Raw genomic sequence first — 18,805 nt, 5'->3', positions numbered from 1 at the left:
TTTTGATCCCATTCCCCACTCCACCCTAGTAAAATGTCTCTGGTCTACAGTTGTTCATTATTATTATTATTTTCTCCCCTGGCCCTTTACACTCCTGCTGTGAGTGAAACCATCCAGTATTTTTTAAAGGAAATATTTTAAATCCAAGAAGAAAGATGAGTATGAAGGAGAGCAAAAAGAAGAGAAAGAGTAATTTAAACATTACTATTTCAATGTACCCTTCATTTCATTAAAATTTTACCTTTCCAGAATATAATCCCCCTTATAAATGTTAATTTATAATATATAAGAATACCATCTCCAGAAGTTTAGCATTTATTAAAAGAAAGTTTATCAAGTTGAAGAGAAGTCCTTGGCTTTAAATTTAATGGAAAGCTGATAGATACTACATACTAACCAGTTTGGAAAGTTCTGAAGACCAAGTATTAGTGGTGAGAATCTTTTCTCTGGGAACCCAGTGCTCATATACAGCACACAGTGCCTGCACGGCTTTCTGACCCTCGGGGGTCTCATCTCCTCCAATCAGTACTCTGTCTGGGTTCTTGAGGTCCTTAATGGCTGTTCCTTCTGCCAAGAACTCAGGGTTGGACAGCACCTGGAATCCCAAGGTCAAGGGAAGTCCAAAAAAAGAATGAATGGTGGGCAACTTTAAGCCATGGATATTTATCAATACATAAAAAGAAACAGATTCTAAAGCTCCTTTTTTTTTTTAAATACCTGTAAATTCAAATTGGGTTTTGTATTTGCATCAAATATTCGACGAATACTTTCTGCTGCCCGCACTGGAACTGTGCTTTTCTCAGTGACAATTTTGTACCCATGGGAATTTTGCACGATGCGTCTAGCACAAGCTTCAATATACTTCAGGTCTGCTGCACGGCCTTTACCCATTCCATAGGTTTTTGTTGGAGTGTTCACCTGATGGAGGACATGAGATTAATAATAGAGTGTGCAAGAGATGGAGTGAGTTCAAGATATCCCCTGGACTATCAAGGAACACGTTAAGTGGAAAGCTAGCTATCATCAGTAGCCCTGATTTAACCCTGTGAGTTCTACAGTAATAATACAGTATATAATTACCAGAAGCAATAGCTCGAAGCATCTGCAGAAAGCACTCAATACATTTTTGTTGAGAAGCTGCCACAGATACCAAGACAGGTACGTTCCAGGCTAAAGCCTAGCGATATAAAGATGAATGAAACAGGTTTTTCCTAAAGGAGTTTATAGTCTGAAATGGAGATACAGGCTTTTATTATCTTGACCTTTAAAGTTAAACTTAAACTCCTACTTTTATTTACAAGCCTATAGCAAGTTTTAAAAGTTTTTAAAATTGCAATAGCACTTAAAAATACTTTCTTGGCTCATAAAAGCTAAACATCTAGCAACTTTAAGATACAACTTTTGTCTATAGTGTAGACAAAGGCTATCAAGTAGAAAGAAATATAACCTAAGCATTTAGTTTTGGCTTAACTGTATCATGTAACCTTGGGAAAGTGTGATTGTCTTTGTCTCAGTGATCTAATTGGAAATTAGGCTATCAGTGTCCTTAGAGCCTCACAAAGGAGTTTTATAAGGATTTGATAAAAATGAAAGTTTTTTTTTAATTTTATAATAATTTATTTTTACATATTTGTGTGCATTTTTCCATCTCAGTTGCAATCCCCTTGGGTTTCCCACCACCAAATCACCCATGTGCCCTTACCATAGTCCAGTGCATTTCAATGAAAGGGTTTTTAAAAAGTTTCCAATTCTATACAGGAATAAGTTTTAAGCCAGTGGTAAAATGAACCAACTCTCTAGAAAAGCTGGTAACCCAATGGAATACTAACCAAAGGAATAAAGTCAAAATAAACCAAAGCTTGAAATTGAATTGAGACAAATGAGAGAAAAACGATTTATATGCATGGAACAAATCAGGAAAAGACATAAATGTGGAAATCGGGGCTCAGTGACGTACAGAATGGATAAGGCTTAGTTAGCATGCTGATGGTGACAAGGTGGCTTTCCCTGTACAGGAGCACTGAGGATGACTAACAGTTGATGCTTACAAAACTATTCCTGTCGGGAATTTGCCTAAAAACAACCTGAGGGAAAAAGAAATGGAATCAGTAATTAAAAAAGATCAGTCCACTTACTGACTTTTAAAAGCGAATGTGTAACAGGGGTCCATTATATTACTGTGCTCATGCTTTGTAGATGTTTGATATTTTCCATATGAAAAGTGTACTACAAGCACAGAAGCTTATTCAGAGAATGATGAGAGCTACTTGGCAGATCCTGTTTTATACATAATAAGTTGCCCAAACACGCACACTAAGTAGTAGCGTGGAAACATTCAGGGCAGCTCAGGTTGGGTGAGCAGAGAAGCAAATGGAAAACCAGCTATTTGTGCCAGACACCGTAAGTTGGACTCTATGTTTGGGAATAGGTCTTTTTTTTTTTTTAAGATTTATTTATTTATTCATACAGAACTGGGGTACAAGCCAGAAATGCAGAGGGTGAGAGGATTCACCAGAGACAGAGTGGGGAGCAGAACAGGCAAGTCAACGAAGTACACTGCTGAGGGGAGCAGCGGGCGGGTCAGGAGAGGTCTGCCGCGCCATGTGGTCACCTCTGGGGCAGCCAGGGATCGAACTCATGCTGAAGTGGCTTAAGCTTCTTAGTGCTGTGCTTTAACCCACTGCGCCACCAGGGAGGGCCCGGGAATAGGTCTTTTTAAAATATTATTTTTACACAAAACTTCCCTATTTCCATTCTAGGTGCGAGTTATTCAAAAGCTGGAGTATGATAACTTGTTGATTTTCTCCAAGTATACGCCAAAATATTTTTTCATTTTCTATGTCTCTATCTTAATGTTCTGCAAACTCAAGTAGGGAATGTGTAGATGAGTCACAAAACACTGCCATCACTTTCTCTGAGGTAATTTTAAGAAGGCTTAAGGGGGACTAGATTCGTAACAGTTTTACCACTGGCTTCACTGCCACTTTTTTTTTTTTTTTAAGATTTATTTATTTATGCATACAGAACTGGGGTATAGGCCAGAGACACAGAAGCGGTGAGAGGATTCACCAGAGACAGAGTAGGGAGCAGAACAGGCAGACTGACAAAGTACACTGCTGAGGGGAGCAGTGGTAAGAAAGGAGAGGTCTGCTGTGCCATACTGGTCACCTCCTTGGCCAGGAATTGAACTTGTGCTGAAGCATCTGAGTCTAGCTTCATAGTGCTGCGCTTTAACCCACTGCACCACCAGGGAGGGTCCTCATTGCCAATTTTTTCTGGGATTTGCATATCCTCACAGCACTGCTTTTGTCTCTTCCATCAAAAAACAACCTCTTATTGAACAATCTGCAATCCTTAACAACATGTATACTCAATTCAGCAGCATCTACTCTATTTACTCTGTGTTTCTTTTCTGTACCTCATGAGACCCAATCAGAGCACATACACAGGCACTCCCTTTACTAGTTAAGGCCCTAAATGTCTTGAGTTATATAAGCCACATAGCTCAGCCACCAACTAGCAACACTGTATCATCACACAGAATATTTATTTTTTTAAAGATTTATTCTTATTTATTTATGCATGCAAGAACTAGGTGTAGACCAGAGGTGTGGGGGAAGAGAGGATTATGTTGATTCAAATATGGGGTTACCACTGTTTAGTCCCAAATGCTGAGCCCATATTTTCATTACAAGGTGCAACAGTTCAATCATTTTATAAGCTAACGGTGTCTGTGGCCAACCCTAACCAACTTACGCAAAGTTCCAACAATCAACTTGAAATGACTTGGAAAATGAAGTCATATATGGAATTCATATTTAATTCATAATTCATATATGAGAACCTAAAAGTTTACAAACTGAATCTCTATACCTCTCAACTAGTAGAAACAATAAATAATGAATATATATATACTATAACCACATCTGCCCATATTATCAGCACTTCCTAATTCCAGATTATCAGGTTAGAACTTTCTCTGAATGTACTTGTTCAGTGGCTGGAAATAACGTGTTTTACCAGATGATTATAGGGTTTCATAAAGTGTTAGAAAAAGTTTAATGATAACCAAAATTCAACTGGGCAACTCTCTGCTAAGCAATGCTGAAGTATATTAACAAGTTTACAATTAAAGTACAATGAAACTTCCATATAGATAAGAATATATGAACATTCACACAACAAAGGAAAGTACTTACAGAAATAAACACAAGGTCAGCTTCTTTAATGGCATCATCAATGTTGGTAGAAAAAAATAAATTTTTTCCTCGGCAGGATTCTACCACTTCTTTTAGTCCTGGCTAAAAAGAAAAAAGAAAAAATGACCTTGTACATGCCAGTCACGTGAAATAATTCAGTAGTATAGAATTATATTTGTTAAAGGGAATGATTATATTATAATAAAGGTCTAGACTTACTCTTAAATAACACTTCTGTAGAAAAGTCAAAGATCATTTACCAAAAACCATTAAGCGTATAACATTAGTAAATAAAGCAAACTTGTTTTAATTGCCATAATTGAAACAGCAGCACTTTTTCTGTTACTTTCATAACATTATTTTACAACACTATTTGTCAGCAATTCGTTTCAATGCTGTGTCACTGTTTACTACATGCCACCTTGATAAATATTAACTCTAGTACCAATACAATTGTCCGAAAATTCAAGGTCTTCTCTAATTTCAAGCAAACATTTGACTTTGCATTGTCATTGTGAATGAAGGTTTTACTCCCTAGAATTCAGACATACAAATGACAGTGAAAAAGTCCATATTTAATCTCTAGGTAGAGTATTTTTTCTAAATCAGTCATTACTAATTCCTTATCATTTAAGTGGTCATCTTACACAAAGAAATACACAGATTTAATGTAATCTCTATGAAAATTTCAATAGTTTTCTCCAAGGAAACAGAGAAAACACTGCTAAAGTTCGTGTGGAACCACAAAAGACCCTCAATAGCCAGTTAGTCAGAGAAAAGGAATAACAAAGGCACTAGGTTTCTAAACTTCAAGCTATACTACAAAGCAATAATAAACAAAATAATATGGATTTGGACTAAAAATGGACACCAAGATCAATGAAATAGAATTGGGTGTCCAGATATAAACTCAACTTTTATGAACAGTTGTAATTTATGACAAAGGAGTTAAGAACAGAAAATGGAGAAAGTCTCTCCTACAACTAATGACAGAAAAATTGGATGACCTCATACAAAAGAATGAAAGCAGAATACTATCTAATACACAAAAATTAATTCAAGATGAATTAAAAAAACTTGGAAGTAAGACCAAAACCATAACCTTCTAAATTAAACATAAGTCTTAATCCTCTTCTACACTCACTTTCTTCCTCAATCTTCTACCATGTGTAACTGTTCTTTAAAAAAGTTGCAATAGCCCTCATATTAGCAAATTTAATAAATATGTCTCAGTCCTTGTTTCTCCTGTACTTGGCATAGTTGACAGCTTACTCATATACTGATCCCTGTATTAGTAACTCATGATCTCATTTAATGGCACAAATTGTGCACACAAATTACACACCCAGTCATACAAGCCAGAAACATGGCTATCATCCTAGATTACTTCATCTCCTTCAACCTTCTTACATAATTAATAATCACATCCTATCGATATTCCTTCTAAGCACATCTCTAATCTGATCTATCTGAATGGAAAGAATAAGGACAGAATAACTTTAAGGAGGCTGGGTACAGAAAATAACACATTAAATACTGTAATTTCTTGTCAATTATCATCTTTCTATCAGTGGTCATGATTTAAATAGCCTCTAATAAGTACTTTCTGACATGAAAAATAACATTTACAATGAAAAACCTATGCCATCGATTTTTTGTAATACTCTTGAAAACAAATAGCTGGGCCTGCCTGGTGGCACAATGGGTTAAAGCACAGCACTCTGAAGCTGTCTGCAGCCACTGCAACATGAGTTCACTCTCTGGCTAGAGAGGTGACCAACTTCTGCCTGCCTGCTGCACCCCTTAGAATTATATTTCAGTCCATCTGCTTGTTCTGCTCCCTACTGTGAATCCTCTTGCCCACCTCACCCCCGCCCCCTTCCCACCTCGGGCTGCTGTATGCATAAATAAATAAATCTTAAAAAAAAAATAGCTATTTGGTTGTATACTTAAAACTGCATTATAGAATAAAGATTTACCAGATGAAAGTAACTGCAAAGGTACCCAAGGTTTCTCTAGAAATAAAAATATTTGTTTGCCTTGTCCAAGGTAGATCACTATAAAATGACAACTAGTAATTCAGAGAGTAGTATGGACTCCAGTTAAAGCTGCCAATAATTTTTCTTCTTTTATATTTCTACTTCCTTGACATTTCACCTAATACTTCACATATTTAGGATAGCCAAGGAAATAAGCAACATATTTTCCAACATAAACTGAAGAAATAAAGATGGAGGGCCCTCCCTGGTGACATAAGTGCTGCGGGTAAGGCGCAGCACTGCAAGCTGGCCGCAGTCTCAGTGCAAATGCGCATGGCATGGCAGACCTCTCCCACGCTGCTCCCCTCAGCAGTGTATCATCTATATGCTTGTTCTGCTCCCCACTCTGTCTCTGGTGAATCCTCTTAACCCCTGCCACCTCTGGCCTGTACCTCCGCTCTGTAGGCATAAATAAATAAATCTTTAAAAAAAGGGAACAAGAGCCTAATATATTTTTGAAAATGCATAATTGAGTCACATGATTTACTGCTTTTATAAACACAACCTTACAAAAGTAATTTATTTTCTTCCAATTTACAAATTTCTTAAGCAAAAATCCTAAACAACTAAGAAAGACATGAAAATTAGAACCTTAAAGTTTGTTACTCGCTAAAAGGAAAAACACTCTTCATGCTAAAAAAATTCCTTTTAGAATTCTAAATAGCCATGCCTTTTTTTTTCATGGCAATGCCATTTTTTAAACCCCAAAGTCAGTGAGGTTTTATAAAAAGAATCCATTCTTTGTAAGCTACTCTAAATAGTGAGGAAACACCATCCTTATCAAGAATTAGAAGAACATCAGCAGTAAATCAGAGCCTGTACTGTGTCTTCTCCTAGTCACTACCTCTGCTCAGAGCACAATCATAATGAATGCTATCATCAGATTACTTTGCCACATGTGGACTTTACATATTTTCAACATTAGCTATTGCCAAACAGTTGTACCAACTTAACATTTTGGCCATCAGTATATAAAATTCCAGTTGCTCCAAATCCTTGCCACCATTTGGTATTGTCAGTAGTGATAATTTTAGTCATTTGGAGGGTGTGTCTGTTTTTGAAGATTAAAGTAGATGGCTGGCAGAAAATTCAACTAAATGGTGGGCTATAAATATGGCTTGCAGGATTTGTAATGACTTGCTGGCCTTTCATGGCATCAGAATTTAAAACTCATCAAGTCACCTTTCCAAAATGTTTTTTAAAATTCACCAAAACCAAATGTTGTAGTAATTATGACTGAAGTATTTAAAGAATTAGTATGGGTGTGTCATCCTGTAGAAGCAAAGGTAAAGCAAACAAAAGTTACTACATACACTGAGATTTTTTTATTTTTTACCCTCAACCTTATTCAAATGAGTAGATTCGTGATGTTGAATGGTTATTACTCTAATACAGAAATCACAGATTTCTGTATTTCATATGACTATAAATATCAGGCATGTATACCTTCCAGATTAAACTGTGTTGAGACTTGCTTCTAAAGATCTAACATACCCAAACACTACAGCTGATAATGTCTTACAAAGAACCAAAACGTCTTGGGAAAAAAATAGGATATGTTAATATTAGATAAAAAGTGCTACCATAAAATTTTCAAATGCTTCTCCATTGGCCTTCAAAAGTATATCACTAATTCATTTTATTGTGAAACAATAAAAAAAGAGACACAAATAGCTTAATAAAAGAGGATATTTCCTAGCTATAAAATTTTCTAAATTCACAGAAATTTTGAAATTCCAATTAAACAAATCTGTGATATTGATCACTAAATATGAAAGGCATCACTTCTCGACCCAAGGTTTTTTGAAGTACAATGACCAGAAATTACAACATATTTATATAAAGTGAAATTATAACCATCCAGTTCTATTTAATTTTACTAATATAATACCACTTTTTAATTTTAATATATAATAAAGTAACTATTTAAAATTTAAAAAGAAAAAAATGACCCATGAACTCACTGCACTAATAAAACCACTATTAATATTTTTTTTACTACTATTAATATTTTAAAATACTTCTTTCCAGTCATTTTCCCTGGCCATACCTGACCTAACTGTAATTAAAATATCCATAACACAGGCCCTCCCTGGTGGCGCAGCGGGTTAAAGCACAGTACTGAGAATCTGAAGCCACTTCCGCATGAGTTCGATTCCCGCCTGCCGCCTGCCCCGGAGGAGACCACATGGCGAGCCAGACCTCTCCTGACCCGCCCGCTGCTCCCCTCAGCAGTGTACTTCGTCGATCTGCCTGTTCTGCTCCCCACTCTGTCTCTGGTGAAGCCTCTCACCGCCCCTGAGCCTCTGGCCTGTACCCCAGTTCTGTATGAATAAATAAATAAATCTTAAAAAAAAAAAAATCCATAACACAGAACACATAGAGATTTTTCCAGCTAATTTCTTATCAGTTACAGTCATATATTTTTACAATAGTAAATTATTCAATGAAAACAAAGAAGAGAAGAACAAAGGGTTGCTTAATATGGTTTACCTCATAAATAGGAAGTGTAGGAGAGTTCCATGCATTGATTCTTGACTCATTGACATCAACAACTGTTACCCTGATTTTAGGGCACATATGAGCAATGACACTACATGTGGGTCCTCCAACATAGCCAGCACCGATGCAACAGATCTTCTTAATTTCAAACATGATGGTACTAAAAGACAAACAGTAAGACTGTTATACTGTAAACAGGAAATAATAAAGAAATCACACTACACATTCATCACACTTCATAAAAACTGTCTGGTGACAAATGCTGGGAAAGATTTCCTACACTCATATTCATTAAGAATTATGAAAATAGGCCCCCCCCCCCCACACAGCGGGTAAAAGCACAGCACTAAGAAGCTAAAGCCACTTCCGCATGAGTTCGATTCCACCTGCCCCCCCCCCAGTGCACAAGAGGTTAAAGTGCAGCACTGGAAGGCAGCTGCTTCAGTGCCAGTTGGGTCCCTGCCCTGGAGGTGACCCACATGGCTCAGCAGACCTCTCCTGATCTGCTGCTGAGCCCCTCAGCCGTGTACTTCACCAATCTGCCTGTACTGCTCCCCACTCTGACTCTGGTGAATCCTCTCACTGCCCCTGCATGTCTGGCCTGTACCCCAGTTCTATGTGCATAAATAAATAAATTTTTTAAAAATTATGAAAACAGTGATGAAAAATTAGCGTTCCAATTAAATGACCTGCCTGTTCTCAGCTGCACTAGCATGAAACATGGGGCTGGAGGAGGAGGTCTGGGGAGGGGGGAGGACATTAGAGTAACTGATATTATTGGAGAAGAGCCACAAAGATAATGGCATCATATCTAGAAAATCAAGAAACAAAATAAAGCCTTATTTATATCTCTAACATGCCAGCAAATGTGAACTTTGAGGGAAAGTTCAAAGGTGAACATAGCAGTGCACCTGTTAGAATAAATGCTGGTGTACAACGACCAAGGTTACAACAGGCTTAGACTAACAGGGCAGACACTGAGATTAGTTCCATAGTCCAGAAATGGCCTCTAGACTATGCTCCCTATGCAATTTGCCTTTAGCAGTTTATTCTTAGGTACTTGATAATGTAGTGAGAAACCATGACGTACTTAAAGCAAAGTAATTCCTGCAGTTACCAAAGCTGTTATAGAAATTTTGATAAATTTTTCAAAAGTCAATAGATGAATACTCATTAATGAAAATAAGCAACTACATATATAACAATGTCAGTTTAGTCATCATAATGAGAAAATGAATTGTGAAACTGATCAGTCTTAAAATTTTAGTCTTTATCAGCCCTCAGGCATCATCTAACCCACTTATGAATTCCAAAAAGGGGGGAAAAAGGCAGTAAGTTTAATAATGTGTTAATATACTCCAGAGCATGGATCAGAGCAGATATTCTGGAAGGCTGATCTAATTACTAGTTCTACTAAGTCTGTATTACATAAAAATATAAGTGCATAATGAAGATGATACAATTCCTTTAGGTCTGAACTTGCATTAATAAACAGTATCTAACCTACAGTGGTTTTGTGGGTAGAATTCCCTTCTGGAGGAGAATGAACTGACCAACCCATATACAAATCCTGGCATGCATTACAAGAAAGTTAAAATGGCAATCATTTAGTAGTCATGATTAGTAGATCTCAATTCATACCAGTCTGATCTCTAATAACTTCTCAAAACTAAGAGAAACAGAATTTTAGTACAACAATAACAATAAACATAACTTAGAGCTAATGATTCTATGTCTATGAAAGAAAGCAGCATTCCTAGTGCTATGCATAGAGAAAATAAAAAATTTTTAGTTTTAAATACGTAATACAGTCATATGGTTCAAAATTAAATCTGTGTAACATGGTATACAAGAATTCTCACGCTATCCCAACTCTATTAACCCCTTCGTTGCTTTCACAAGGAACCCCTTTATTACTTCCTCGGTAGCCTTCCAGTGTTGTTTTGAACAAATACATACACATTATATATCTATAAGTATTTATATATAGAAACAATCTATTCAAGGGGGCAAAAATACCATATATACCATCAACAACTGACATTTTTCAGTTAATCCACTCTGAAAATCTGTCCTTTTTTAAAAAAGAAAAGAAAAGAAAAGCAGTTAACTGTATTCCAATGTGTGGATGTACTTGACAGGAAATATGTACTTGCCATGGTAAATGTGGTGGAGTTTCTCCTTAATGACCTAAGTAAGTGAGCTAATAGTTTCCTATTATCACTTGTGAAGCCATAAAAACATGATAGTCTTACCAAATTTTCTGAATTCCAATATTCAACTCAGCAATATTCAGCTTGGCAAAACTTACTTTTTTTAAAAAAAAAGATTTATTTATGCATGCATACAGAACTGGGGTTTAAGCCAGAGGTGCAGGGGCAGTGAGAGGATTCACCAGACACAGAGTGGGAAGCAGAACAGGCTAACTGACAAAGTACACTGCTGAGGGGAGCAGCAGGAGGGCCAGGAAAGGTCTGCCGCACCCTGTGGGTCACCTCCAGTGTCGGGGATCGAACTCACACTGAAGTGGCTGCAGCTAGTTTGCAGTGCTGCACTTAAACTCGTTGTGCCAGCAGGGAGGACCAGCAAAATTTACTTTTGACAACCATCCATGTAGTCTTTCTTCATCCACTAATCTTCAGTTTTGCCCTTTACCACTGTCTAGGCATCCTGCACTCCACACACAAGGAGAAAGGGAACTTCATGGGAGGAAGATACTGCACTCAGGGGATTGTTTTCCTGAAAAGGCCCCAGTTATGGGAAGGTCAGATGAGCCTGGAGTGTGGCTCTGTCCCCACCTCTAAGAACAAAAAACTTGGCATATGGCTTTAGAAAAATTGCTGCATACCTGCTGCAGGTTTGTTCCCTTCTCCTCCACAAGAAATTAATACTCCCAATTTAAGAGTCTCCTATGTGGGCACTGAAAAGAATTTGGCGAGAGGTTAAGTCTTGACATTCAAGTAGTAAACAATTTATTCTGATATTATCTCAACTGAAAACTTAGTAATGGCCTTCGCTGGTGGCACAACACATTAAAACACAGCACTGCGAATCTATCAGCAGCTGCTTTGGCATGAGTTTGATCCCTGGCCAGGGAAGTGACCCACATGGTACAGCAGACTTCTCCTGTCTTGCCCACTGCTCCCCTCCGCAGAGTATTTCAGTCCATCTGCATGTTCTGCTCACTACTCTGTCTCTGGTGAATCCTCTTGTCATCCCCGCGACAAGAGTTCTGTATGCATAAATAAATAAATATTTTTTTAAAAAGAAAACTCAGTAAATACCCTACTATGTAATAGTCACTATTATTCATTACACTGTGTGGATACAACAGTAAACATGACAATTCCACTCTTATGTAGTCATAATCTAGTAGAGAGCACAGAAACTAATGGTGATCATGACAATTTAAATTTACATGAAAGAGGGAGGAAGGGAGAAGAGAAACAGAGAGGTAATGAATGTATTAAGGATTACTTTAGGTAGGGCAAAGAAGGACTCTCTGAGAAAGTGACCTTTAAGTTGACTTAAAAACTGGAAGGGGGGCCCTCCCTGGTGGTGCAGCGGGTTAAAGCACAGCACTGAGAATCTAAAGCCGCTTCCTCATGAGTTCGATTCCCGCCTGCCCCGGAAGGGACCACATGGCGTGGCAGACCTCTCCTGACCCGCCCGCTGCTCCCCTCAGCAGTGTACTTCGTCGATCTGCCTGTTCTGTTCCCCACTCTGTCTCTGGTGAAGCCTCTCGCCGCTCCTGAACCTCTGGCCTATACCCCAGTTCTGTATGCACAAATAAATAAATCTTTAAAAAAAAAAAAAAAACTGGAAGGGAATTGGTCATACCCAGGTCACATGGTTAATTTACATAAGACAGTATAATCAATTAAATGATAAAATGTTAAAGTCCATAGAGTAAAATCATTGAAATAAGAAAGCATCTACCTTATGGCAAATGGAGAATCTGAGTTTGGCCTAAAGAATAAGTAGGATATATTTTTTTTTTTAAAGATTCATTTATTTATGCATACAGAACTGAGGTACAGGCCAGAGGTGCAGGGGCAGAGAGAGGATTCACCAGAGACAGAGTGGGGAGCTGAACAGGCAGATCAACGAAGTACACTGCTGAGGGGAGCAGTGGGTAAGACAGGAGAGGTCTGCTGTGCCCTGTGGGTCACCTCCCCGGCAGGGATAGAGCTCTCACCAAAGCGCTGTGGTGGCTTGCAGTGCTGAGCTTTAACCCTCTGTGCCACCAGGAAGGGCCAAAGTAGGCTATATTTTTTTTAAAAGGCAAGTGGGTTAGGATATTTCAGATGAGAAGAAGGAAATAAATAATAAAGACACATAAACATGAGAACCAAGACGTGAGGACAGATCTAATTGGCAACGAAGTAGATACCAAGCAAAGGTAATAACTGTCTCCTAGGGAGGAAAAGAAATGAAGGTGGGTTTTCAGGAAATCATAATGACAACATGTTTTGAGTTTATTCAATAATTTCAGGTAACATAGCTGAAAGTGACTATAAAAATCGATGACATTGATGTAGCTAAAATCTAATATACTCCACTGAAGGAAAGGAGTATTAGCAAAGGGGATGGTCAGTTGGGTGCCTGGAAAGAAAGAGTTAAGAGCAAGAATAACAAAGTATTAATTTCACCACCTCCCAGAGAAAAGTGACACCGAATCTGGAAGTCAGAGAGTTCTGGTTTCAGAGAGGTGGGGCGAGAAAAATTTTCCCAAAGCTGGGATGACAATCCCTGAAAACTGGAGTATTTTGATTCTACTATCGCTTGAGAATTCAGATTCCAAGAAATCATAATACTAGAAAGGAATGATCTGGATTTGAGATACAAATATTTTAGCCACTAAAACTTTTCCACTGTAATAGCATTAGTGTATCATCTGTCGCTGATGAACTTAATTACTTCAAGTTAATAACCAAAGTCTCATTAGCTTAGAGTAAAAAAAATATCTACCTTCCAGATATGCTAAGTTAATGATCAAGTCCCGAACTATGATGAACCTGAAGAACTACTACACTAACACACTGGATAGCCAGACACTCTCGCTCTCTAAAACCAGTTTCTAAGATAACTAAAAAGCATACTCTCACAGTATTTGGATCAGCAGATCTTTGGGTGTTACCACATAATCCCACAGCCAAAGGCTATTTGGAAAACCCAATGTCATCAATCTCCACCATAACAAGATCTGCTAGCATTCATACAATAAAAATGGATCGAATGTCTACATGATGCAACTCTTGAGTTCCAAGAGTTCACAGTAAATAAAGTGCTCCCAAGCTAACAGTTCTTACTGCTGCTCACCTAGCACCTTGATACAAATTAATCGAATGAATGAGTATCTCCCCATAAGGGCCTATCTTTTTTAGATGAAGACTGATACATCAATAGACTTAGCTTGAATGGCTAATCATAGTATCTTCCAGAATCCTATCACCTTTTCTTGTCTCACAGGAACTTCAGCATCTCTTCCCAGAATTACGTCTTATCCACCTTGACTTCCTGGCTGTACTTGACTTGTCTTACCTATAATAGCTAAGGTATACTCTTGGTAACAGGTAGACCAGTATTACGGCACTGCCTGGGCTTGGGGATATTTCATTTTTTCCTATTAAATATGGTTTGTAGATGACCCAATGGGAGAAATTACTGAAGATGTGAAAATCAAATTATCACTGAGAAGTTTCTCTAAAATCCTCAACAAACTTTAATATAAAAGGTATTGATGCAGTTAATGATACAATTTTCTTGACACATATATCTTCTGATTCCATTTGTTATTTCAATTTTTATGTACTTTCTAACCCTCCACTATGCTGTCAGGGAAACAGGAATGTTTTCTTACTGAATGAGCCAGTTTGAAATAAATTTTTACTTCTGTACTTTGGGAAAGTCACAACAAACCAGGCCATTCGAAAACTACTCTTCATCTAAAATTTTTTGAGTTCTGATCAATATTTCAAGCTAGAAGGCTAACAAATAAGGGATTTCTTACTACAAACTAACTGAATCTAATTCCTCTACTCTTCACCCCTCTTCAGTATACTCTCCATAGCTACCCAGCATTAAGGCAATGGGTTTATAGCTGGATACATCAACGCCACACATCATCTTACTTATTTCCAAAAATTAAATACTGGGAGATGACCAACCCAGGGGGAAAATTTTAATCAGCAAGAAAATGTTAAAATTGTATGTAAAGAGCTTCATTCATATAAAGCTGTGGAAATACAAGCGGGAAGCTGGAATATACCATTAGATATAGGTTTTATGTCCGAGAAAGGAGTTCAGCAGTGGGAAAGAGAAATGAGATTCTTTCTGTGAGAGTTGTCCACCACTTATTTACCTTAAACTAGTTGCTGGGTCATTAACAAGCACAACTCAAAGAAGACAGTAAGCTCTTTCATTTCCAGAAGCCCCCTGAGAAACAGACCAGACTACTGTTCTCCATTTCTTAGGGGATCTGAAGAAACTCAAAGGCTCACTGTGTCTTTGAGGTTAGTCAATGGACAGCTACTTCTCTGTATATTGGTGAATAGCTCCCTACCCGTGAATCTCTTTTTCCTATGTGCCAGAATTCTCAATCCTACTCAATAATCTTCCTTTATATAGAAGGTATAGTATTTCAAGGTCTCACACAAACTTGATCTCCTGAAGCACGCAAGAGGGGCCTTTCCTAACATAAAATGGAGCCATTATATGGAGTGGCAGTCCATAAGGTATTAGTACGTAATGTGTAGGATGCGGCTCTCAAATGGGCTTTCTGGCTTCGTTTTCTGCATTAGTTTCTCAGGAAGGATGGTCAATGATGTGAGAAAAGAAAGCAGCAGGCCCCGAAGGGAGCAGACTCCCAACACTAACAAAAGACGATGAGCATGAGACCAAAATGGGGTCCCTCACCCGCGGACCACCCCTTCAATGCAGAGTCAGCCTTCTGGAGCGCTGCAGAAATCTCTCTGTTTCAAGTCAAAAAGTGGAAAAAGGCAGAGTAAAGCGGTTGGAAGACCCGCGAGTCTGGAATAAAAAGCTCAAGTTATCCCTTGCCCAGAACAGCAGATTCAAACGACGGTTCCCGCCTAGAGCCCAGGAGGAGCTGGGAGTAGTGAGAGGGGGAGCCTGGAGGGAGCTCAGGCAGCAGCCAGGAGAAGCGCGCACTCGCCCGCCGAGCGCCGTCCACATCCAGCCGGACCGAGCAGCATCCCGCTGCGGTAGCAGGGGGAGCCCAGGTGAAGGCGCTTACCCGCTTCCAAGCACCTTGCCGGGCGGCCGCTCCTCTCCGGATAGCTCGGACAGCTCCTAGCTTGGGCCGCGCCGCTGCAGCTTCTGCACTCGCGCCCGGTTCCGCCAGATCTCCCCTTACAGAGCGCCCCTCCCTCGGGCTGCAGACGCTCGGCACCCCGAGTCCCGGGCCGAGCCGGTATTTAAAGGCTTCAGTCCGAGGAGGGGGGGGATTCATTCCTTAGCTGCCAGACCCTCCGCATCCCCGCCCTACCTCCGGCCCCCATTCCTGCCCGAGCCAGCCTCGGGGGTGGGGCGAGACTAATCGTGGCTGGAAAGACAAATCCGCTCCGGCCAGCTCAGCGGCCCCGCCCCAGAGCGCAGCGGCGATGGGCGGGCCTGCGTGCGCGCCGGCTTTCTAGCGGCCCTCGGGGCTAGGGGTCCAGGCAGGCATCCTGGTTCTGGTGGCACTCGCAAATCGGTGGCCCAGCCGTGAAGTCTAGACCCGGTTTTCATGACGGTGGGCGCTGAGGTGGGGCTTTGCGCGCGCCAGGTCGGCCAGACTCGCGTCGCCGGGTGTGGTCCGGGGGACCGGAAGGTCCCGGCCCCCTTCCGGTCTCCCCAGCAGCCTGCAGAGTTTGCCTGGCCTTCTGTACCCCTGGACCCTGCAAGTCACAACCAACCTGCACGCTCCAGACCCCTGGGTCCTCCGCGCCCTTCCCGCACTCTCCAGACCCCTGGGTACATCACGCCCTTCCTGCACGCTCCAGACCCCTGGGTCCACCGCGCCCTCCCCACACCCTCCAGACCCCTGGGTCCACCGCGCCCTGCGGGCCTGCGGCCCAGGGTTTAGTCAGATCCTGCCTGACCCTCAGCTTCTGGGAAGAAAATGCCTCACGTCTGGAGAATACGTTGTTCAGTCATGACTGAATCAGTGGGTGTCCCTGCCCAGATCCCTGGCTGAGATGGAGGGCCCACGTCCCTCTAGCTTGTTCTTCAGTTACTCCTGCCCAGTTTGGCCTCTGGGATGTCTGGGCATGAAACAGCAGAGAGGACACTACATACAAGTGCCGCGTATGAGGAAGCGTTCGATGAATGCCTGCCAATTTTTAATGTGAAAAGCAGCTGTTTCTTTTTCCTTAGTCCAAGGTCGTCTTAAACCCCCCCAAAAAATTCCACAACAAACCGAACACACAGACATGACTTTTCTGTTACTCTCAATAATTACACCAGGTGACATAATCTGTACTTGAAGTCAGGATCATTTTTAAATACGTCATAAGGAAAGTGAGTAGTAGTTTATAAAGGCACATTTTAAAATACCATCTAGATGATCGTTTTCTTAAAGGGATGATGATGATCTAGGAAAATCGTTGTATGTTGATTAAACAGTTTGCTGTGAGTTATAGAAAGGGATCAGCTAGATATGCGTTGAACACTATCCATTAAATTCATCCCACAAATACTTAATTTAGCCTGTTGAGTGTTAGAGACTGAAAGTACAAAATGGATAAAGTCCCAGCTCCTTCCAAAACAAAGCTTAGTGGGGTAAATGAACATGTCTTTTTTTGAACTAGGTATATACATAGATCGGTTGCCTATATTCTGAGTTCCCTTTATTTTTAATAGAACATTTTTCTATTCACATTTACATTCGTTGTGTTTTGGTGATACCATAATCTTTAATAATCAATAGTTTCTCAGAAATTAAATCATAGTTTCAGTAGGAGCTCTCTAGAATATTCTCAAGAATGTCCCAGGGACCTCTAACAGTAACCTCTCATGGGCCCAGGAGGACGAAACGTTTCCATGATAAAACTGTTACTTGCTTTTTTTTTTTAATAATTTTAATTCTTTTACAAGTGTATGATGCTAGTTTTTTAGTTACTATAACCTGACATATATGCAGTTTCATAAGAAGGTAAAACATATGCAACACTGAATACATAAGTGGAAATGATGGAAAGGCTTATTCTATTAAGGTTCCCAGTAAAAGATATATAAAAATGTAGAATAGTGCCACTATTATAAGAATATTAACATATTTGGGGTTGGTAGTTTTAAATATTTGATACTTTTGAATGTGTTTTAATTCTAGACTTAATATTTATACCTATAACCCATATAAGCAAAAGCCATTTGGGATCTCAAATTTGTTAATCTTACAAGCTATAGGTATGCTATAGCCTCTGGAATATTTTTATTTGTAAACAAAGCTAAAATATGAATGTTTATCTTAATTTAAGATAGCTTATTTAATATTTTCCCCAGAAGGCTAACTAAACACTAAAGGCTAACAACACTAAAAATTCTTAGATTATGACAATGGAAGCAGACATTTGAGAATTCAATAAAATTTATGAAGTGACAAAGACGATCAATGTCAGTTCCATTTTTCAACAGAAACACTCTGAATATCTTTGATGCTTTCAGAAATTAGCATCTGAAATTAATATTGGGGGGCACAGGGAATTCAACCTTAACTGTTTCAGTTCCCACCTGTCTATGCGACTAAGTTCTTAAAATTTTGGCACAAAGTTTCTTGATGTTTCCTTGCTTAAACCCTGATAATTTCAGTTTTTAAAAATCTGAGAATGAGATAATCATGTTGTTCAGGGAACATTTTGTTGGGGAGACCATTTCACTAACTATATAAATTGAGATCCTGAACTTTGAAAACCACCGGAAGTAATTGCAGAAACAACAAAAAATAGAATTTAATTTTCTGAGAGGAAATTAGTACTGCAGAGTTACTTAATTAAAACTTACAATTTTACTGAAGATTCAGTTATCTACTGACATGCATAAACTTTAGTTGAAATCATTATA

The 18,805-nt window shown here is 39.3% G+C and overlaps 1 protein-coding gene across 1 annotated transcript in view; it reads right to left on the bottom strand.

Moving 5' to 3' along the window:
- Positions 1 to 16,262, bottom strand: part of UGDH (UDP-glucose 6-dehydrogenase) — a 22,197-nt gene extending 5,935 nt beyond the window's left edge. The window contains exons 1-5 of the mRNA XM_004681342.2: positions 15,999 to 16,262; positions 8,732 to 8,900; positions 4,200 to 4,301; positions 718 to 918; positions 398 to 595 (exon numbers count right to left, since the gene is read on the bottom strand). Coding sequence (XP_004681399.1) covers positions 398 to 595; positions 718 to 918; positions 4,200 to 4,301; positions 8,732 to 8,893 — 663 coding nt within the window. The 5' untranslated portion in view covers positions 8,894 to 8,900; positions 15,999 to 16,262. The remainder of the gene's footprint in view (positions 1 to 397; positions 596 to 717; positions 919 to 4,199; positions 4,302 to 8,731; positions 8,901 to 15,998) is intronic.
- Between the last annotated feature and the right edge of the window lie 2,543 nt (positions 16,263 to 18,805).

This window comes from Condylura cristata, unplaced genomic scaffold, assembly GCF_000260355.1.
Source record: "Condylura cristata isolate star-nosed mole 26May11 unplaced genomic scaffold, ConCri1.0 scaffold00012, whole genome shotgun sequence".
NCBI classification, from domain to species: domain Eukaryota; kingdom Metazoa; phylum Chordata; class Mammalia; order Eulipotyphla; family Talpidae; genus Condylura; species Condylura cristata.
The sequence above is the reverse complement of the archived record's forward strand: the minus strand, read 5'-3'. Positions and strand labels throughout refer to the sequence as shown.